The sequence below is a fragment of the Pantherophis guttatus genome, chromosome 6, assembly GCF_059756535.1.
Source record: "Pantherophis guttatus breed Tessera chromosome 6, ASM5975653v1, whole genome shotgun sequence".
Taxonomy (NCBI): Eukaryota; Metazoa; Chordata; class Lepidosauria; order Squamata; family Colubridae; genus Pantherophis; species Pantherophis guttatus.
The window spans coordinates 44,059,426-44,083,133 of NC_142068.1; the positions used below are offsets into that span (position 1 = coordinate 44,059,426).

The 23,708-nt window shown below is 36.6% G+C and overlaps 2 protein-coding genes across 8 annotated transcripts in view; one reads left to right on the top strand and one right to left on the bottom strand.

Annotated features, from left to right (window-relative positions):
* Nucleotides 1-16,895, top strand: part of FAM168B (family with sequence similarity 168 member B) — an 18,942-nt gene extending 2,047 nt beyond the window's left edge. The window contains exons 2-7 of the mRNA XM_034439798.2: nt 3,564-3,644; nt 4,350-4,433; nt 10,329-10,471; nt 10,965-11,142; nt 12,110-12,237; nt 12,341-16,895. Of these exons, the coding sequence (XP_034295689.1) occupies nt 3,575-3,644; nt 4,350-4,433; nt 10,329-10,471; nt 10,965-11,142; nt 12,110-12,222 (588 nt within the window). The 5' untranslated portion in view covers nt 3,564-3,574 and the 3' untranslated portion in view covers nt 12,223-12,237; nt 12,341-16,895. The remainder of the gene's footprint in view (nt 1-3,563; nt 3,645-4,349; nt 4,434-10,328; nt 10,472-10,964; nt 11,143-12,109; nt 12,238-12,340) is intronic.
* A 2,868-nt stretch (nt 16,896-19,763) lies between these two features.
* Nucleotides 19,764-23,708, bottom strand: part of ARHGEF4 (Rho guanine nucleotide exchange factor 4) — a 180,322-nt gene continuing 176,377 nt past the window's right edge. For 4 of the 7 annotated variants that reach the window (XM_034439789.3, XM_087872758.1, XM_034439792.3 and 1 more), the window contains 2 exons: nt 23,209-23,286; nt 19,764-21,440 (listed from right to left, as the gene is read on the bottom strand). In XM_034439789.3, coding sequence (XP_034295680.2) covers nt 21,280-21,440; nt 23,209-23,286 — 239 coding nt within the window. In that variant the 3' untranslated portion in view covers nt 19,764-21,279. The remainder of the gene's footprint in view (nt 21,441-23,208; nt 23,287-23,708) is intronic. The other 3 variants (XM_034439791.3, XM_087872759.1, XM_087872760.1) reach the window with 1 other exon arrangement.

Here is a 23,708-nt window from a genome sequence, read left to right on the forward strand (position 1 = left end):
AATACACTTTTGATTAATTACTACAAAATTTATGGGTTTTATTTTCAGCTTTAGTTTCCACCTTAAAAATGCAGATTCACCTGCTTAAGTATTACAAGTTGCAGCAGTCGGTATCTATGCATATTGGATGCTGGATGTTTTGCTGCTATCAAATTAAAACATTAATAATACTTAATGTGGAAGGGAGCAACTAACCAGAGTAGTTCTTTGTGTAGGATTTTTTAAAATTCAAGCTTCCTTGCAAAGGGACCTAAATTATGGTTTTATGGCCAATAGAACAGTCATCCAAACATTCTCCCTGTTTCTGTATATTAATGTACAGAGGTCATTGTAATATCTTACAGCGAGACATTGAAGAAAAATCACAACAGTTGATTCATTTGTAGTTAAAATGCAGAGCACCAAAATTATTTTTATATACTTAAATAAGTGTGAATGAGACTGGTAACTAGGTTCCAAAAGTCTTGGGGTACCATAGAGTTATCTTACCAGAGTTTGGACTGTGGGTGGCTGAAGTGTAATTTCTCATGGCTTGGCACTTAAGGCCATCTGTATTATTAAACACTTGAATGAGTGGCGCTTGAGAGGCCCAGAACAAACAGAAGATAAGACTTTGGACACTTTTGATCCATTATGTGTGTCTGTCATTGAGGTTTTTGCAGGGTTCTGTCTTGTCCTGTATAGTTTTTAATAGGACTGTAAAGCATTTGAAAGGAGCATCTTGGAGAGTACATTGATACAAGCTAAGCATCTTTCAGAAAAGTTAAAGAAGCTATATTCTCTGGAATGATTGGAGTATTGAAGCAACTGTGTCATGTTACTGCACTCAGTGGGAAAGCTTTTGAAGCAGTTGAGCTGAGAATGTAGCTGCTTTAATGCTTCAAAGAGCGGTGTGCTTCACTCATGGCAACTTATTTTGCAAAGCACCTCTTTTAAATGTTTTGTGTAACATTTGCTTCTAAAAATAAATTAGCTGGGATAAGTTATATGAATATTTTAGTATAATTGTATATTTGTAATTGTCTAGAAATATGTTGAATTCTTGAGCAAGTGTTTAGAACTCTGTTTCTAAATACAATGAAATTTGAAGTTATTTGCCAGCTAAAACTTCAACTAGAGAAAACATACTTAGTCTCTGTTAAATACACAGTAATTGCATCAAAATTAATGTAATTCTTTGCCTTTGAAAGCTATGTGAAAACTTCTGCTAATGCAGCCTGGTGAATCAGATATACTATAATTCACTGATTCAGTATTGTCTTAGCTATGGTTAATTTTGTAAGAGATAATTCAGTGCTGTATTCAACATCTCTTGATGGAGGAAGAATTTTTTTTTTTGTAAAGCTGTCCTTTGGTATTAAAAGCTCTTAATATCAGCTTGGTTTGGTAGCTGGTAGGAATAGACCTTTTCCCCAATTAAATAGTATGATTTAATTCCAAAATAGAAGCACAGTTGATTCCCCTACTTGGAATACAGGCAGTCTTTGACTTACGATCACAGTTGAGCCTAAAATGTCTGTTGCAAATCTAAAGAGTTTTGCCTATATTACAACCTTTCTTTCCACAATTATTATTGAATCACTGCAGTTGTTAATTTAGTAACACAGTTGTTAGTGAATCTGGCTTCCCAATGGCCTTTGCTTGTCGGAAGGTCAAGGTGATCACATGACCCCAGGACACTGCAACTGTCATAAATACAAGTCAGTTGCCAAGCATCTGAATTTTTATCACATGACCATGGAGAAACTGCAGTGGTTGTGAGTGTAAAAAATGATCATAAGTCACTTTTTAAAATGCTGTTGTAACTGTGAATAGTTACTAAAATGGCTTGTAAATCAAGGACTACCTGTATTGTATTTTTTTAATTAAAACCTATTTGTTCAAAATTTAATATAATTCCTTTATTTCATAATTTGTGCTGCTGCCATATTACTGAAGTACTAGAAATGTTTTTTCATAACAAAAATGGAGGAAATAGACACCTTATTATAGTTAAGGCTATATTGGTAGTTCTTAGCTGACCCGGATTTCATAGTAAAGTTCATGGCTTCATCTGAATGTTAAATTGATAATAATGAAGTTAAATTTATCTTCTTACTGGCTGCAATATTAATCATATGTAAACATTAGGTCCCATTACAGTGGAATTCATAATTAATTGTGTGTAATTATATTTTAACATTCCAAATCTGGCTATGTACTTCTTCAGGCTGCTTTTGCTGTATTCTGAGCAAACCTGGTAGTAACAAAAAATTAAAAGGCAGTTTACTTGTCTACTATAGTAATAAAAGTATAATGCACATTAAGTAATTTGAAATCTATTTTATACAGTATTTTTTTTTTCATTTAATAGCTCAGCTTCTTGTTGAAATAAAAGGATGGATAGAAATGTGCCTATATATGTGTGTGTGTGAGAGAGAGAGATTAGCATAATTGAAAAAAGCAATATTTTGCTCTTAACGGATGAGCAGAAAGCTCCAAGTGGAACAGAAGTTCTCTGATTTCATAACACAAATGGATATATTAAGGATTATATTTACAGACAATGTTTCTAAAGAGTGGAGTATAAAATATTATGGAATACTAATTTTATTACATATAGTATGTTCAGAATTAGCTAATAAAATTTATTTCATGATAATTAAATCCATTTGGCTTTTGTGACTCTATAAAATTTTAAATATTTCAGTGATATATTAACCATAACTAGGACAACTATATTAATATAGAGAGTTCTGTGTTGGAACAGTAGTTGTATTTCAAGTTAAGTTATATGATGTATATGGGCGCATACAGGCTTTCCTGTGTCTTAAAACTGGTTCATGGCCAATAGTACGGTAGTATATAGTATCCATAATCCGATTCCTAAAAAAGTATTTTATAGCAACTGTAATCTTGCAGATTATAGGAATTGCTTACCTGTTGATGTGAAATGTACTTGTAAATATCTCATTTGCAATTTTAAGTTTACTAATTTATACAAATATTTAATAAAATCCAGTACTTTGGACTCAGATATAGAAAGGTACTTTGGAGCATGTTTGGGACTCATATAATACCTTTCTGGAACTTACTGAAGCATTTGCTTGTTTTCTATAATTGGATGGCTGCCTTCCATACTGAAGCACAAAGTGCTTCAAAAAAAGGTGTTTGCTCTAAGGAGCTGTAGAGAGTTACTATAGGCTTGCCCAGTAAAGCACTTTTTTGTTTTCAGTTATGAAGTCCTACGAAGCCCAAATATTTATAACTATCCCTATATCTAAGTTGTCATGAGAGAGTAAGTCCTGTTGAAATCTGATTGAATAAATATCAGTCTCAGAATTGCATTGTTAGAGATATTATCAGTTGATCTACCTTGTACATATAAAATTATTCAAATATCAGTATTTTCACAATCATATTTGTTTGTGAATACAGGATGCACTACTACCTAGATATTCAAATATTTTTTCAGAGATGTGCTTTTTAGTATTTTCATATTCATAGTAGAGAAGAGAGCAGATTTAAATAATTCATACTGTTAAAGCATTGTAGTCTACTAATTGTGTGACTTTTCCCTTCAGTTATTGAAATCATGAATCCTGTTTATAGTCCTGGATCTTCTGGGGTACCCTTTGCAAATGCCAAAGGAATTGGATATCCAGGTATGTAACTTAAACTCATAAAACTTTCTGTTGTGATTTCTTATTAATCAGATCAGATGCTATGATTATCACAATTCTGAATTGAGTTTGCATGAATGATTACAGTCTTCCTGAACATGGTAGCATCAAGATGTATTGGGACTCAGTTCCCCAAATTCCAAGCATATCTGAGAGTTCTATATTGGAATAGCTGAGTAGCTTTCAAGAAAGTATTGACTTGGGAGTGTGCCATCAACTTCTTTTTAACAGGGTATGAAAATTTAAAATAGGAGTTTTGGTATATATGCTATTTGGTATGGAAAATGTAAAGTCGTGATGATACTGTTTTCCACAAGAATTAGGACAATAAACTATAGGTTTTTGCAGATGTTAAAAGATGATTTTTGACCGGATTTCCCCAATGTCAGTTTCCACTAGATGTGTGAACCAGTTCTCAGCATTCCATGGCATATCCATTGTTGGGAATTCTGAGTTGCAAGCCATAGCTGCAAAGGTATCCAATTGAGCAAGGCTCTTTTTGAAACGCATCAATGAGCTAATTAAATAGTTCAGGCATTGAAATGATATATTTTATATAACAAAATATAAAGTATTATTTGGTTATGGATTGAAATTACATTAAATAATATAGTATTATGTTTGTTGGATAATAGTACAAGTACAATATTGATACATCTGAAAATAACTTTCAACTGTTCCTTTTAGCTGGATTCCCAATGGGCTATGCAGCTGCTGCTCCTGCTTATTCTCCTAATATATATCCTGCAGCAAATCCAACATTCCAAACAGGTATATGATACTACTGCATTCAGTAATGTAAACTAAGTTATTTCAAATATTGAATATGTTGACATCTGTGATAGTATAAGTGACACATAATCACTAAGTAGCCAAATACTTTAATACAGGATCTCTATGTCTGAAAATGTCAAACACAAAGGCAGCAGAAAAATGTCATAATATGCTGTATATTTCTTTATTAGTTATATTTGTCCATCTTGTAGTTTAGAAAAGCATGGTAACCCTCAGAGGAACAGCTCTATGCTTATATGTAAGTGGCAGTGGTGTAATACTACCGGTTCGCACCAGTTCAGGCGAATCGGTAGTAAAAAAAAAGTTACCCATTCCTACCAACTGGTATTTCCGACAATCAGCTGTGCCGCACGATTTAAAATTGCTAAAAAGCAGGAAATCCTGCTTTCTAGTGAATCTAAATTGCGCGGCACAGCTGTTTTCCGCCCCCCCCCCACTGTTCTACTTACCTTCCCAAGCCTCCTTTTTCCGTGTGAAGCACGCGTTTGGTGCATACTGTGTATGCATACATGTGCAGTGTGTGTTTTGTGTGCATGCAGTGTGTGCTTGGTGTGCACTGCACATGCGCACACTTTCGCACATGTGTACATCAAGCGTGCACTTGGTGCGCACTGTGCATGCGCACACCAGCAAACCAGTGGCAAACCTATTCAAATTTCACCACTGGTAAGTGGGATTTGAGTCCCCAAATTATTTGTTGGAAAGGATAGATATGGGCATTGTCTTCAGAATAGCTTTTTCACTACATTTTTGATAATAGGAGCATACAGCCAATTTTCAGGAGCCCAGAGTCATTCTTTTTCATGATATGGAGAGAGCAGTTTAAAACTATGAGCAGGGATGGAGTACCTTGCTATTTTAGCCCTCTTTTTGTTACAATTATGGAATGCCTCCTGTTAATGCAAGTTTTATATTGAGTTGAAGTTCCCACTGGGCAATGTATTAAGTTCTGACAAAATAGTCTTTTAGGCAAGGATGTCAGGAACAAGATTGAACTTTAAACTGGATTATATCCTTGTTCCCGTCCAAAGTAGCCAGTTGTCATATCAGGGCAGGCCAAACTAAAGCCCACTTACGATCATATCCATAGCAGCATTCTTTCATCAAACCAGCGATACTTTAAAATAATCCTTCCTTGAGAGCCATTTTGCCCTCGATATACATTCACCGTAATTTCTTTGGTTTAGCATGACAGCCACTGATTGCCATGATTCCCAAGTACACAATGGCCAAAGAACAAGGAGGAATCATTTTGGCAAGGGTGGATTTTACTGGAAGCCCTAAAGGATTGAATGGAATGACTGGAATAATCAGAACTTTTCAATCTTCTTTTCTGTCCCATAAGATCAAAACTTAGCCATTATCAGGAAGAAAACTGCAGGTTTTCCTGTATATGTTGATGTATTCCCAATGTATTCCTCTAAGTTTGAGTATGATGATTGTTCAAGGAATTAGTACATTAAGGGTATTCGGAGTTTAGGTATGAATTAGGATGCACTAAGGTATCTGGTCTAACTGCATCATGAACTGAATTCTGTTCCACTTACTGGCGTCCTCAATCAGTTGTTGGTATAACGGTATGGAACTACACATTGTGATTTTAAAACAATGTAACATTGTTTCGATGGAAAACAATCGTAAATTAAAGACTGGTCCACGCCAAAGGGAAGAGTAGATACACTTAAATACATAACTTCCCCACTTTGTCAATGAAGTTACAGTTAACCTTAATTTTGGAAATTTCTGCCTCTATGTATATATGCATGTTTTCAAGTGTATCTCAGAAATTTTTATGTGATTCCACGATAAAAAATGTTACATTAATAACATCCAATTAAAATTACCTGTTTATGAAATACAGTACCTCATTTATAAAATTAATTTATAGAAAACAGAAGTGCCAGATAACTAGAAAAAGACTAAAGATGTCATTCTTCAAAAATGAGAATATGTATAATTATTGACACTCAGTCTGAATTGATACCTGAAAAATTGAGAACAAATAGTAAAGCAAATTATTTACAAACATCTCAAAAACAATAGAAGGAATTTTCATGTACAGGTACTGGTACTTGCCAGATAATTTTTCTGATAAATTTAAACAGATTGTGTGAATACTGTGGTCATTATATAGCTTAACTTCAGCAAAACATTTGACACCACGACATTCTGATAAACAAGCTAATTGTGAACTGTAAGGTATGACAGGTGTATAGAACTAGCTTAAAAAACATAGAATGTTCCTCAATAATTCTGCATCAGAATGAACTAAATAATGAACTGCACAGGATCCAGTCTAGTTCTGTAGAAACTATTAACTCAGTTGACCATATCATATATAAAACAGATAGAAAAATACAAAGAAAACAATAAAACACTTTCATAATAAGTCATCACCCCTATAGTTAACCCCAGTCTGATCTAGATATTCTCTCTTGTTCATAATGGCCTTGAAATGAAGAGTGCAGTCTTATTAGTGATTTGCAGGTTAGTTCCCTGCAATAAATAATATTGTTTCTCTGGGTGCCCCTATATTTTTTTTTTGTTTTTAAATATGAGTCTTAAGTACACAGCAGAGAACAGTTTGCAGTCGACAAGAATGTGTTCAGTGAGTTCAATTATTGATATTCCACAAATGCACAGTCTTTCTTCAAGTGGGACTCCATGAAATCCCCTATGTGTCATAGAGTTCAGTTGTTCAGCTCTAGAGAAAGCTCTTCTGAAATGTTGAGACATGTAACTTCTTAAACATTTTTCTAACCAAGAAGCTGATTTGTGTTGAATCAGCCACTTCAAAGATGTGACACATTTAAGTATTGCAGCCACATCAATAACTCTTTGTTTGAAAGCTTCCTTGGCCTTTAGATCTGATTTGATTAGGATATTGAATGATTACATTTGAAAGTTGGGTGTGGTTGAAGTAGAAAGTATGGTTGTCAACTTAGATAACACAAAATAAGCACTGTAGCTAATATATAATAGGAAAAAAATCAGGAGTGTAGTTTGTTAGGAAAGAAAATGACGTAATAGAATGCAATAAATACAAAGTTCTTCAGAAAAAGTAACTCAGATGCACAGATATAGGATGGGAAAATACCTGGCTTGATGATAATGCTTGTAAAATAAATACTGGAATTGTTCATTTATGAATATGAATCTGCGGGGTGGAGGGGGTGTTACTGCAAAGAAGACAGATGCAGTTTTTAAATGTATCAGCACTGATATGGTTTACGAATCAGAGGAAGTAATGGTTGTAATTTATTCTTCTTTGGTCAGGCCCCCACTTTGAGTATTGTGTCCAGTTCTGATCACTGCATATTAAAAAGGATTCAGACAAGCTGGAACAGGCTCAGAGAAGAGCAACACGGATGATCAGGGGACAAGAAACTAAGACCCATGAAGAGATATTGAAGAAATTGGGAATATTTAGCCTTGAGAAACAAAGACATGGGGGGGAGGGGGCATAATAGTATTCTTCAAATACCTGAGAGGATGTCATACTGAAGAAGTCATACTGTTGTCCGATATTCCAGAGCTCACGATCCTTAATAATGGATTTAAATTACAGGAAGACAGATTCTGATTTAATATTAACAAAAAAATTGTAACAGTAAGAGCATTTCAACAATGTCATTATGTGTACCCTTCTGCAGTAAGAATAGTTCAATGTTGCACTGTATGTACCTCCAAGTTGGTGGTATGTGTGCAACAGTATATTGGGTTGCAAGTTAGTTTTTAGATTAAATATCCTAACTTGCACGGAATAGTGTGATCATGCTTGGGGTAAAGCTGGGCCTTGGTTGTGTTGGTGGCATATTATTCAAAATTTGCCAGAACTGACAGTTGCTGTCCATATTGGTTTTGGCACAGATCTGACTAAGTGTAAATAATACAGCCTTCTCAGTCATACTAAAAACTTCATATGAAAACCTTGATTGGCCAAAGCTATATTAACTGGCAAAGATCTATATGGGGCCATTTGGTAAGGACCATGGCATATTGTAATTTGGAATATGAGTGGTTAAGAACAAGAAGGTAATTGGATGGAAGGGAGGAACCCTGTACACTAAGAAAAAAATAAAAATGCAATAGATTCAAATGAAGATAATCTAATACACACAGGGAAGTGCAAATAGTTCTCTCTTATTGACTGCTTGTTCAGTGACTGTTCAAAGCTACAACAGCCCTGAAAAAGGAGTTTTACGATCAATCTTCCAAGTTGTGAACATCACAATGTCTCCGCATCACATGATTATGATTGAACCATTTGGCAAGTGGTGTGCCCCAAAAATATAAGACCCGGTCTTATTTTCGGGAAAACACGGTATGATAGTGTCCATGGTCCCGTGATTGCCATTTGTGACCTTCACTGAGCCTCACTGACCTTAAACCTTCCCCGTGCCTGAGCTTGTGCCTTGCCACCCTCCTGAAATAACACTCCTCCATCCACACACCTTCCCCAAGCCTCACGGAACTCCTGCCACACCTCCCCAGTAACTCACACACACTCCCCCACCCAGCAGCAGCCATCCTAAGCCCCACTGCACTTGTGCCATGCCTTCCTGATCACATATGCATTCTTTCACTCCCTCTCCCATTCAGCAACCACTTATCTGCCTGCTGACTTAGTTCGAAGCCACCTGACTTGTAACTTCGTGCTAGCTTGGTTGTTAGAAGCCAGCAGGACATTGCAGGGAGATGCTCACTTAATGACCCAGGATCCTCATTTTAACAACAACAGCAGGGATTATCGCTACTAAGCAATGTTGTCACGTGATGCTGCTCTTTATGACTGGATAATTTAGCAATGAAAATTCCAGTCTCCAAAGCCCTTGTAACTGGTGGACTACCCGTAAATACTTTTTATCAGACTTTACAATGGCAACAATCCAGAATGTATGACAATAGTAGTAATCAAAAATGTAGTTTAATACCATAACTTATTATGCATTTTGTGAACCTCCCAGAGTCAGTGAGAGTCAGGCAACATGAACATTTGATGAATAAATGATAGAAAATGCTTTTTACAATGTGCTTATTATTTTGCATTTCTAAATATTAAAAGCTGAGTACTTTCTTGACTTTTTTTATCATTGCACATATTTTACTCTTCTCTTTGTGTTTATAGAGCAGGGGTGTCAAACTCAAGGTCCGGTGCCAGATGTGGCCTGTGGGTGCTTAGATCTGGCCCATGGGCCCCCCATAGAAACAGTGAAAGACCCACCCACGATGCCTCTGCCAGCAAAAACGGGGAAGGCGCTGGCAGAGGGCTGCAGGAGGTCATTGCGTCTGATAATGGAGCCCAGGAGGGCTGTGCGCCCCCCCCCACCTCCATTTTCGCTGGCAGAGGGGTGTAGGAGGCTGTTCAGCTGAAAACAGAGCTCAGGAACCTGTTTTCGTTGGCAGAGCGTTCGGGCCACCACAGGTGCCCCCAACACGAGTGATGTCAAGCAGGCCACACACACCCCGGCCCCCAAGGTCAAACACAACCCTGATGCGGCCCTCAATAAAATCAAGTTTGACACCCTTGTTATAGAGGTTCCATCACTGGGCTTGGGGGCTGAGCCTGCAGGATGATTATTCTGATGATTGTAGGGTTTTTATTTTAACTTTCAGCTGCCCATTTTTATTTATTTAATGTGATTTTGTAACATTGTGTTTTTAACTGTTAGCTGCCTATAGTTATCATGTTGAGATGGGTATTCATATAAATTTAAATAAATAAATAAATAATAGTTTGTGGTGGGCTGCAGTTTCTTCCTAGAAACTTCCTAGAAAAAAAATGGATTATGCTATTTCTCACTGTTTAATAATATGAATATTACAAATTATTGAAACACAAAGTTTATAGTTGGCTCTCTTTTAATATAGGTTATACACCAGGCACACCGTATAAAGTCTCTTGCTCACCCACCAGTGGTACAGTGCCTCCTTATTCTTCGTCGCCCAATCCTTACCAAACTGCAGTATACCCAGTTCGAAGTGCCTATCCACAGCAGAATCCATATGCACAGGTAAAAAGAGTATGTTTGTTGTTTGAGTTAATTATATAACAAGTGGAACTCTGCCATTTTCTAGATTCTTAGCACTGTGCTGGTTTGGGGTGGGGGTATAATTAATCATACATATATTGTAAATCAGAATTTTGGTGAATTCTGGCTTATAGTTGATAATCTGTCTTCCAAACAACATGATTGTTGGCTTCTTGTTTCTGGCTTGTTTGGAGATACAAGCCAGCAATCCTGGTTAATATGCAATTATGCTTGTGCTTCCCAATTAGTTCAGATTGATTGAGCAGTTAATCAGGAATGGTTTTGAGAGAACTGAAAACTCATTATTACTGATGAACAGTAATCAGTTCTTTTTTTTTTTTTTTCCTTTTTGAAGGGTCCGACTCATACCTGATGTGTAATAAAATAATGGCATTTCCTTGAAACCGTGTGGCCTTTTAGTATATATCAATAGTACTGGAAAGAATTTTAGTAAACCAACCATTTTTTTCAACAGCAAGGCACTTACTATACACAGCCTTTATATGCAGCACCACCCCACGTAATCCATCACACTACAGTTGTGCAGCCCAATGGAATGCCTGCAACTATGTATCCAGCACCAATTCCACCTCCCAGAGGAAATGGTGTCACCATGGGAATGGTGGCTGGGACCACAATGGCAATGTCTGCAGGTAAGTGAATTTTCTTTTATTCCAAAAGCCTGTGATATGCTATATAGATATGTTGTTATAGAGCACTTGATACCTATTAATGTGGCCAGTTGGCTGCTACATATAAATTCTCAGACAACCATTGGTAAACAGATAATCTCTTTGGCACATAGCGCTAACATTTTTTATTCTTGTAACTAATCCTTTGACTATCAAACACATTTTAAAATGCAGGTCCTTCTGTGTCAGTGACCCTCACAAGCCAATTGTACACTAAGTACAGGTAGTTACTTGACTTACAACAGTTCGTTTAATGACCATTTGAAGTTACAGAGGCATTTAAAAAGTGACTTGTGATCGTTTTTCACACAAACAACCATTGTAGCATCCTCATGGCCATGCAATAAAAAATCAGATACTTGGCAACTGACTCATATTTATGATGTTTGTAATGTTCCAGGGTCATGTGATCACCATTTGCAACCTTCCGATATGCAGAGTCAATGGAGAAGCCAGATTCACTTAGCAACTGTGTTATTAATTTAACAACTGCAGTGATTGGCTTAACAACCGTGGCAAAATGGGGCAAAATTCACTTAAAAATGTTTCACTTAGCAACAGAAATTTTAGGCTCAATTGTGGTCATAAGTGGAGGACTCCTAATATTCTCATTTGTAGAATATTTATTTATTGGTTGTCTGTCAAAGTGCAGAAAGAAGTTTTAACATGGTAATGCAAGAAGTGAATTTAATTTTGTGCCATGCCTTAATACCATTTTAATTGGGAATTATAGTCCTAAAATATTTGTAAGACATAGGCTATGGAAGACTGATACAAAATGCGGGGGAAACAAAAACAGAACGACAGTCTAATTTCTTTAAGTTCTGTAACAAATTCTGGTGGCTATGCCAACTTCCAAATTATTTATAAACAATGAAGAGTGCTAATTATGAAGCAATTAAGCATGGAAATATTTTTTCCTCCCCAGGTACCTTGTTGACAACACATTCCCCAACTCCCGTAGCCCCCCACCAAGTTACAATGCCCACTTATCGAGCTCCAGGAACTCCAACCTATAGTTATGTGCCCCCACAGTGGTGATTACCATTACCCAGTGTAAGTATTAATACATTTATAGCCGTAATGATTTTCTAATGTAGGACTATCAAAAGTCATACTGGATGCTTAGCTCTTTTTTTCCTCTTCCTTTTGAATATAGATTTGAAGATGGGAGATATGCAATCAAGTAACTGAGGTTTAAAAGTTGGTGCTGAAGCCTTCATGCCTCCAACCAGGACTTGTTTCTTCTGAATGCTTGCAATCCTTTGCTAAACACTAATTCCACTGAAGACTTCCCAGTGCTGCATATCTTACATCTTGGAACTCCAGCAGTTAGTCTTAAAGCAAATCCTGTTTTGTGGACTGTCTTGCAATTTTTAGCTAATTATAATGATTAAAGGGAGTATAAATTTATTGATTCATATCTAGTTGAATGCATGTCTAAAACTCGCAAAGCTTGCTCAACCTACCTGCTCTGACTGATGCAAAAATTGTCATATGCAAAATCCAAACAAGCCGAAAAGTATTTTACAGTTTATATCACTAATGCACTGTTGTAATGTTTGCAGGGTCTTAAAGAGGTAGAATTGTGGCAGTGATTTTTTTTTTCATCATTCTACATTGGCAAGTGTGTTAACCTTTTAAGTCACCAGGTAAAGGGAGAAAAAATTGGCAGTGTTTTTCTTTCTGGTTCTGTGACTGAAGAAATCTTGCAAAGGAACCATTTGTTATTTGTAAGTTCTTTCCATTTCCACTTTTTGGATTCAGTGTTATGGACATTCTCAAGGACAAAAACATACAGGAAAAATACAGTTAGGATATTTTTCCTATCTAATTCATTAATCATCATTGGAATGTTTGGTGGAAAATCATCCATGTAATGGTTTACCTCCCAGAACAGTCTTAAGTGATTGATGTCAATGATTGCCACACTGCTGGTAAATAGAATTTCATTCAATTTTGTTCAGGTCCACCCCTCCAACAAAAATGGGCTAATCTTGGCCAGATTGATAGTTTGAGCAGTTTTCTTTTGTAAAAGCATAGTCATATCAACATTTCAATAGAAAAGAATTCAACATATTCTGAAGAAAAATGTCCTTTTTGATATATTAAAGGGGAGCAAACTAATTAAATGATTTTATTGGCTTATTTTCCTTGCAGCATGGATATGAACCAAGTGTGGAAGCAAATGTTAGAATATACATTTACATAAAAAGTAGGACTAAATTCAAAAGTGATCAAGTACAAAGATTCTTGTTGGTGATAATCTTTTGGCATAATCTTGGGCATATACTTTTTTACCTCCTAAATTGCATTTGGAAAAAGTGAAATTAAGAAAACAGATGCAGTATTTCATTGCAGCGAACCACTTCTGAACTCCTTGCCTACAGCTTTGAGTCTTTGTAGAAGTACCTCAGTCAATGCTGTGGCAATATAGGGCTAGTCTTGGAACCAGTTTGTGTACCAAAATTATTATGGGATTTTAAAAATTTTATTTTAGGCTTTAATTTCAGTGCTAAAAGCAATCAAGGGCTTTCTTTGAATTGGCACCAATTATTATTTCCCCCAGTATTTCCTGTCTGCAATAAATAGTGTAGTCAAAGATTAAAATGTTCCCTTTTAAAGTTAACATTTGTAGATTAGTTTATAGTATTGGTAAAATATTTGCAAGTTGTTGGTGTTTTTTAATTGTGAAACAGCATCCTAACATTGGGATGATAAGTTTTTAAATCAGATGTTACAACTACTTATATGTAACTTGGAAACTGATTTTAGTACTACCATTCTATTTTTTTTTCCTCTGGGCAAGAATCTTCTGTGCCTAAAATCCCTTTGAAACGGCCCTTATGATGTTTAAACAATAACATACTCTTTTTTTGGTTTCATTTTACTTAAAATGTATTTTCTTTGGATCATTATATGACACATGTATCCAAATGCCAGTGACACAACATAATTGTATGTATTCTTACATTTTAATCTTTAGCACTTATTGCAGCTGAGAAAGTTCTGTATCAATAGAACAAGCAAATTCATTCTTGCCATTTGGGTCTGCTTAGCTATTACTCCATTTGTGAAGTTGTCATCATTCTGAAGAGTGCTCCTTAAACTTAATGATTATTCAGTACGGACACTTAACCAGTGTAGCAGGCTTTTAAAGTTAAATGTTTCTTGCATTTATCACAGATGTGAATTTTGAAAAATAGTTTTGCCAGGGACATGTTGAAAATAAATAAAAGCTTATGTCTTTATATAAATGTCCTGAAGTCTATAGCTAATGCAGCACTTTGTAAATGGTAAAGATAAATTGTACTTGATTCTTCTCAATTTTCAGTTTCTAGATACTTCCTTGGTTGGTTGGTTTGTTTTTTAAATACAGTGATACCGTAGTAACAGCTTTTAGGTAATCCGACTTTGAGCACTTTTTTCTGAGTTGTGTTATGGGATTCATCTGCAATGGAGGATTAGTACTATGCTGTCCCTTGAGGAGTAGTAGTACTTGCAAAAATTACTGCACCTTCCAGAATTTGGGGGAGGGGGGGGATGGGGCAATGATATTTTATTGGAGATAAGTCCATACCTCCGATAGCATCAGTAGGAAAGTAACCAAAAGCACAGTGATGAGAGGATGTATATAGCTTGGTATATTGTTGCAAATAATTAAAAAAGCATGACTATGAAACAAAGTTTGTACTTCAAATGGATGTATTAGACAGGGGATATTGTGGATTTTTTTCTCCTTCTGGCTGTTAGTTCCCTATTTAGAATTCCTGTATGGGAGGGTGGGGGAGGTAAAGCCTCTAATTCTTAGTATGTGGTTGCATTGAAACTCCTCCGAAACCTTTAAAGGAGGTTGATGCAGCAGAGACAAGGCTCCAATCAAGCTGCTTCCAAACAAATGCAGCCTCTAGAGGGGAATACAGTAACATATTACAGCAATAACAAAGAAAACAAAAGATCTGAGTTTAATTTGAAAGGCTATGTTTTTAAATAATACTGAAGGCATTGTTTAGGAGACATTCTCAAACTATATAACACAATATTTGAAGTGTCTTTTTTTTAAAAAAAAAAAATAGCAAAATAGACACATTCTACAGATACTTTATATTTGGCCAAGAAACTTGTAGATGTAATCAGTGGTATTAATGCTAACCAACTGACATGAAACTAAATATTAATTGAGGTAATAAATGTATAACTAAAATATTACTGTAGACATACATTGAAATACTCTGAGAAGCTCATACATTACCACGAAATATGTCTTGATGCCACGATGGAGATAATGGAGGGAAGAAGGTTTTTTGCTTTATTTGGATTCCTGAAATGTAACCCAGTGAGAGCAGAGTTTTTAATTTCTCATGACTAAAACTTGGCACAGGCTCCATAATATAGTTAATATTCCATGACCATTGCAAAGTAATTTTAACTTCAGTGGAGAATTTTGAATTTATTAGGAAAAGCTTTTGTTCCTATGCATTTCTACTGAGCATTCTTATTGCTTGGTTGTGTAAGTTAATTTTGTTACAGTCAAAATGCAGGGGAACAAAACATTTTCAACTAGTTTGTATTGCATTGTTGTGTTGATACTATGAAGCAGACACCCAACACCACTAAGGGTCTATTCTGGGACAAGAAATAAAATAGGTATTGATAATTATTTTCTGACAGTGAAGTTTAATATTACATTCTGTATTAGGTTGTTTGCTAATTTAGCATATTCTCTTTCTGTCTCTGCCTGCAAACACTGAGCCCCAATTTGTTTTTAACCTGTGCATAGAGTTTGTTTGCACTTGGCCTTTCCTCTTGACTTTTTCCTCTGTGTAGTCATTCCTTCTCAAAATATCTAACAATCTCATCCACGTGGAATAATAACAAAAGGGAGACAGCAGTGCAGGCAAGGGAGCTGCATTTATATTAAACATCTAATTCTTGTTCAAGCTGCCAGACAGTAGAGATTGAAAGGCAGCAAGCGACAAGTAACTGGAGAGAGGTTGTATTATCAGAATTTTGAATTGTCTCTTCAGCCTGCTGAAGACATTGGTATTTATGAGATGCTGAGGTGGCTATTTGAAATGGGCACTCTTTCTAAAATGACATGGAAATATTTGAGCATCCCAATATCAGGAGCCAATTTAACATACCAAGATAGTCTGAATAGTTTGACTTCCAATTCCCTGTCATCGGTATCTCTATGACTTTTGCTAATCTGATACGACTTTTGAGCACTTAGCAAGCAAACTGTGGAAGCTTCACTTAGCTTGCTGCTGTACAAACTTGTTTTTAGTAGAATGGATTTGTTAGTGGGATTTTTATTGTAGTGCTATTATTGGCTGCCCTTGTGGGGTGAAAAGTGGAATGCATGCAACAGAAGTGCAAGAGGCCCCAGTAATAGTGTTGTTATGAAATAGGCACAGGTTTCCTTTTTATATAACTTTTTTTTTAAAAAAAAAAACTGTCTTAAAACAGTTGTATTGGTACTTTTTCCCAAGTTTAGGTCAATGTTGTCTTCCAGAAGTTTAAAGCATCACATCTTTTGCATCAACACATAGGAGTGGCAATTCCATTCTGAGCCAATTGTGTAAAATTCATTTTTATTATACAATCGAATGAGTAGATGAGCTCAGAGTTAAATTCTTAAAAGCACGTTTATGTAACAGGAATTGTTATGTATTAATACTTCAGTTTTCAATAAAGATTGACTGTGTTGCTTATTGTTGTTGTTTTTCTTTTGCAACTACAATCCTCAAAAATAATGTTAAATTATGTTTAGGCTTTTTAATATGCCCTGTGCTAGAAACTGTTCATCCCTGACAGGCAATTTGGCACATTCTACACATTGTGGATTACAATTGCCATTAGCCTCAGCCAGCAAAGCAACAATGGATTGTGGGAATTGTGATTTAAAACATCTGAAGGAATTCACATTGCCTGCCTCTAATTTACTGAGCAACAGGAGTTTGATTCAGATCACACTTGCTGTCTTACACTATCCATAAAATTTTAAAACAAGTTGTAAGTTTAATTGAAAGAATAATGTTAAAGTGAGATTAGTAAATGTTTTAATTTTAAATTTCACATACTTTTAGAGAACTGTTATAATTTTGCCATGTTTAATGAAAGTTGGGAAGGGAGAGTTGGTATTGGAAGGAATAATTTAGGTCAGTAAGTTCAACTGCCTATTCAGGGTAGGGATTTAAATTAGGGCATTCCAGAAAGAGGCATACCTAAACTTCACTGAAATACCCAATAGAGAGAACCCACTACCCTCCAGGTAATTGGTTCTTGTCAAATGAAAACTTTTTCTAACAATCTGCCTTCCTGTAATTTACGTCTGTTTCATACCATGCACTCTAATGAGAATTCAGAGTTCATGTCACTTGAGTGTGACATTTATCTAATTTATATAACTGCTCATCTCATAAGAAAAATGCCACTGTATCTCCATCTGTCAACTTCTCAAGGCTGTACACACCCAGCTCTTTCAACCTCTTCATAGGACTTGATTTCATCATCTTTCCCTGAACCTGTTCTGATTTCTCTGAATCCTTTAAATGTGTGAGGCCTAGAATTCAAGGCAAAGTCTGCTCAAAGCCAAGTAAGAGTGAACCAATTATTTGCCCCACTCCTTATTTGATACAAATAATGCTAAACTCATCTATTTAGAAGAACATGAGGTGAAACTGATGTGGCAAAGCAATAAGCTTGTCAGATCACCGGTCAGGACTTTGAAAGATAAGCAGCAAGCAAAAATAACTGGTCTATGTGTTAATGGTTTTATTTCACATTTCTTCACATCTGATTATTATATAGAGCAGTTTATAGCCTTGCCTTATAGCAGGCTATAGCCTTGCAATTATAATACCACTCCATCCCAAATTTAGTTTGCTTGCTTGCTCTGTAAACTAAAACCAGTAATATATTTCATACAGTATTACATGATGTCATGAAATGCTTTAAATTTGAGAAATGCTTCCAACTAAAATTAATTTTCTACATTGTAGCCTCTAATACCGTAAGTCATTCTAGAGAATTTTTTTCAGTTAGATCTCTTTTCTGACAATATGGAGAACTTGAGATTCATACTTTATCCTATTTTTGGTAAGGATTTCTGAAGAACAGTTTAATGTTCTTACCTAATTAGACAAGTATATATTTTCCCCTTTTCCTGCAAGAGATATTTTGTAAATTCATGTATATAATTGTCAAAATTATCCAAACAAAACACAATAAATTATTTCCATTTAAATGAAAAATCACTGTTCTGAAATCTGTCTTATTTCCAGATAATCTCAGAACAATGTTTATGATGTGTGTGTATGGTAGCTTTTTTTTAAAAAAAAAAAATGTCAAATTGTAGCATTGTTAAAACATCATGCTGATCAATTTGGAAGTTTCACCTGAGTCAGTAGACTTCCATCTGTTATTTGTCTCTATTGTAGAAGCAATCAATGACTTGAGGTTTTAACATAACTATACGAATATTAAAATACCTTGGGACAGGACACTAGCATCACGCAGCTTTTGACTACTAGCTGTATTCTTGAGTGATTAAACTGCAACCTCAGCGTATTATCTTTATGGGCTGTGTTCATGCAACATACTAAACTAAAAAGCTCAGTTAAGTGCATGGACGCTCTCCCTCCCACATCACAGTTTAATTAGCTTTATGCTTCATTATGTCATTCTAATCAGAAAGACCACTAGGTTTTGGAAAACTGGAATGTTTTGTTATAGACTACAATTCCTAATTTCCAGATAGTAGTAGGTTTAGGCAACCAGAAAAGTCCCAAAGAATGGTTAAAACATCTGATAAGTGTGTTTATGGCATATGTGCCTACTGAACAAGCTTTCAAGCTAAACATATTGTGTTAACATTGCAGGACATAGCACCTGTATGAAGGTAGCTAACGTAAAAAAAAAATAGTAAATCTCAGCCCCGATTATCATTTGAGTAAAGGATGGAAGGAATTCTAGGACTATAGATTGGACTGAATAGGTACCCTAGAAAACAGGTGATTCTCTTCTGCATTATGACCAAGAAAACAATATGATTATGTCCATGTGGTTGTGACAATTGAGTGCTAATTCAAAGACAAAATACCTGGCCATTATCTTTGCAACTTTCCCTGATCATTGTGGATTTTTTGAAATTGTATGCTGATGTACAGTATGTATTCATATACTAACACAAGGGTGAATGACCTGCATAATTAACATGATTGCTATTTGAGATGCAGCATGACCAGATGTTAGTTTATCCTTATATTACTTTTTTTAAGGTAAAAGATGAGGAGCTTTGACTGCCTAGAAATTCTGGATATATGCTTCTGTTATTCTACCCTTTCCCATATTGTCTGGAATGAAACAGAGAGGTCTACCATTTCAATATGTAGAACTACAGATACATAATGATACACACTAAACACAAGTATGTACCTTGTAGAAAATAAAAACTGCTGATTGCTCCAAGGCAAACTACTACCAGTAGTTGTTCATTTAAAGATAATCAAATGCAAAGGATATGCTTTTTGGGTTACAAGACATTTCTGCATAAGAAAAAAAGAGACACTGAGTAAAAGTCAGTTTTACAATTTTCTTTATGAAATTAAATGTAACCCCCTCCAAAGAGGGAAAGAGAAAGTGCAAGAATGATTCTGTACATGCTTCTAGCTTTCTATAACTGAAGGCTGGTCAGCTACAGTTGGACCCTGCAACTTTTTGCATCACACTGCTGAATGTTCACTGCCCTGGAGTAATGTCATGCCAGGGTAGGTTGGGTTCTTCACTTTTAATTTCACAGTACCAGAAAATCCCTAAACAATGGGATTCAGTCAGTTATGGCTTCTATCTATTTCACTATTGTAAGGCAAATCTTTTATCTAATCAAAAGATTATATGGAGAGAGAGAATGCCATCAATTTTCAAGTGGTTAGTATCTGAAAATACACTCTCCATAAAAATTGGCGAATCTGTGTTCCTGTCTTCTCTTAAGCACCCTCACCTCCTCTGCAGAGTGTTGCATAGGTGATATACCATAGTTCCAAATAATACTGCTTAGTTTGTAAGTGCCTGGCATGCCTGAAATTAATCTTTAGATAAATATACGTATTGTATCTTTAGGAATATAGGTCAACCTTTCTTCCATATTGTGTCTCCTAGATATGTCTGGACTGTAACTCCCAGAATCCACAAAACCTCACTGCACCTATTTTGGAATTCTTGGAATGGGACTTCCACACATTGGGAGGACATCAAGTTGTGGAAGGTTGATATAGGCTTCCAAATATTGGCTTTCTTCAGTGGAAAAGAAGAGGCAAAAGAGGCATCAAGTTAAAACCTGACAAGACAGATTACAAATTTACAAAATACAGTTATTTGCACTGTTACATAAATAAACATTTTATAAACATTGAAAAAAAAGTATTGTTGGCCAGGAGCTATGAGAAAGTAAAAGAAATTAAAAGGTAATTTAGGCTCATTTCCCCTCTCCTATATACATTAACTCAATTAGGCTACAAATGTCCTGGCTCTTAGCCACACCTCAGCTTGGTTAATCAAGTACTGGTTCCAGATCAGCTGTTTGACATAAGAGAAGGTGCCGTTTGATCTCTGGGAATGCTCAGGCTTTTCTGGATTTCTGAAAATTTGGGTAGGAGGAAGGGAGAACCTCATCAGGATAATGGGCACCAGTAAGCATGTCAAATAGCTGCTCAGAGCAAATGACCGAGAAGTGGTGGTAGCTGCTCATCTACTGTTGTCTTTTGCTGTCAGTCTTTTCAAATCCCCAAATAAAGGTTCCCAGATGGAAGGGCGGTCCAGAATAAAAGGGACAATAAGGAATTAAAAAAAAATATTCTGACATCCGTCTTCTCCTAGGTGTATGGGCAGTCTGAGTTCATTTTCATCGACATACACACATGCACACATACACAAGAAGATCATAACACTTTGAAGCTCTTCCAGTTGATCCAAAGGAAAGGAGTCGGGAGGGAGAGGATGCTAAGCCAGAGGTGGAGGCAGTGCTTAGGCTTGCAGGACAGAAGCGTAAAGTGCTGTCTCAAAAGGGATTCAGGCACAAGGTCAGGCTGCTTCCCCTCATTTTCGAAACGGTGCCAGCCTGCTGATATTCTGCCAGAAGTTTGAAGGTTTGCGTTTGGGCTCTGCCAGCATGAAGACTTGCTGCTGGGGAAGGTTTGTAGGCAAAGTAGGGTGTTTCTGGCGCATCAAGAAATCATAGTACGTCCTAGTGATCACTGCTGAGCAAAGAAAAAAAATATATTTTATAGTTGTATCTTCTGCTCTGCCTCCTCTGAGAACAGGAGTGTCCCATTCTCAATATGCTTTTTTTTACCCAAATTGCAATCTGATGCTTTAAGCACTGTTCTTAAGCAGCAGGCCGTTACTGTGAATACATGGGAAGAAAGGGGGAGGATTACATCCTCTGCAGGTTGTTTCTCAGTTATTTCTCTCAAAACTTTATTTACCAGACTTCTTCATTCTCACACCTCTAGATGTAGTGGGATTGCAACTCCCATTGAAGTTGCATTTGTTGTGCATTTGGAGAGTGCCAGAATAGTAATAGCTATTCTAGGATGTGGGCCTAATTATTAGGTTGTAAAAGAACGCAAAACACATTAGAATAGGGGTGTCAAACTCTATTTCATTGAGGGCCGCATCAGGGTTGTGTTTGACCTCAGGGGGCTGGGGCTGGGGGTGGCCAGGGCGGGCATGGCCCGCTCAATGTCACTCATGTCGGGAACGCCTGTGGCAGCCTGAACACTGTGCCAGCGAAAACGGGATCCCGAGCTCCATTTCCAGCTGCGAAGGCCTCCTGCAACCCTCTGCTGGTGAAAACGGAGCTCAAGAGGGGCCTCCTGAGCTCCGTTTTCACCAGCAGAAGGTTGCAAGAGCCAAAAACGGAGCTCGGGAGCCCATTTTCACTGGCAGAGGCACTGCAGGTTGGTCCCTATTTCCAGGGTGGCTCCACAGGCCAGATCTAAGCATCCTATGGGCCGGAGCCAGCCCGCGGGTCTTGAGTTTGACACCCCTTCATTAGGATGTCAAATTGAAAAATAGTATTCCTTAAGACGGGCAATTAAATATTTGTCATATCTGAGTTGGGGAAACTAACATGCTTTTAATATCCAGTTAATGCAGTTTGCAGTGTATCACTGCAGAATCCAGTTAATGCAGTTTGCAGTGTATCACTGCTACAATTCAAAGGGCTACTAATGGTCTTATGCCTATCATGCAATTTAAGCAGCTTGTCCTTGGCCCTGGAAAGGACATGTGAGAAACTTAGTACTTATTGCACGTCTCCTGTTTCTCCAGATAAGTGCCGTCTAGAAAGAAGCAATGGTGAACAATATGCTGACAATTATATGCAGTTCAGTACGAGGTGAGTGGCACAATGTTCCATCTTCACATTTTAACATAGAAAGTCAATAAAATCAAGTTGATGTAAAATCTTTCATGCATTACCATTTTCAATAAAAGACTCAATGCTGTGACTTTGCTGTCCCAGCAGGGGACAGCATCTGGCCAACCTTATCTAGGCTTAAAAGTTAGGCAAAGTCAATTTAGTTATTATTTGTCTGGGGGATGTCCAAGGAATACTATAACTATAACCTAGTCACGGGGAATTCTGGAAGTTGATCCATACATCTTAAAGTTGTCAAGTTTAAGAAACACTGGCCTAGGCTGACATGTTAAAAAGCACATTCTCCAAGAAGGCAGTGGTAAAATGTTTCCTAATTAAATTACAGCCCTGAAAATTACATGGATATGGCCCTGAGGTTACCTGGAATTAAGTTCAGCTTGACAAAGATGTTAACCTTTCTGATTCCTGCACCACCAAATAAAGCCAAAATATTCTAAAGTAATTACTTGGATTTTGAATAGATTTTTTTTAAACTGCAGCTTCTGATCATAGCCTATTAACTCAGATAATTTTGGGGCATTGAGCTGTGATATTTATTTTAGGGGAGAGGTTAACAAGGGGGGCAGACATATCTCTTGACTTGCCTTTTGGCTTTCCACTCTGATTTTGTTTGCTGGCATTAAGCATAGCTTGTTTCTTCTGCATTTCAGTGATGGAAAAACCTTGAAGATGAAAGAGGAATTAATCCAACTCGGCTTTTCTAGCTATGTCATGGAAACATATGCAATGGGGTGGGGGAAACGGGGACAAGAGTCATATCAAGCAGAAAATCCCAATGCATGCAATAGAAACTATACCAAGCAGTATAACAAATATAGATTAAGGTCTGAGGAGGAAAGTGATAGGAATGGAAACTATGAAACAATGAGACTAAAGTTGTTCAGAAAACAGTCTAGTTTTCAGGAAGGATTTTTTAAGAGGAAGAACTCGATTTGTAAGGCTAAAAGGTTGCTGCAGGCAATGGGTCTCCATGGGACAAGATAAAGGGGATATGCTACTGCAGTCTTCTTCAAACTTCTCCAGATATATTCAGCCTATAATCCCTATAATTCCCTGTCAGCCTAACAATTCACAGGGCTGGCTG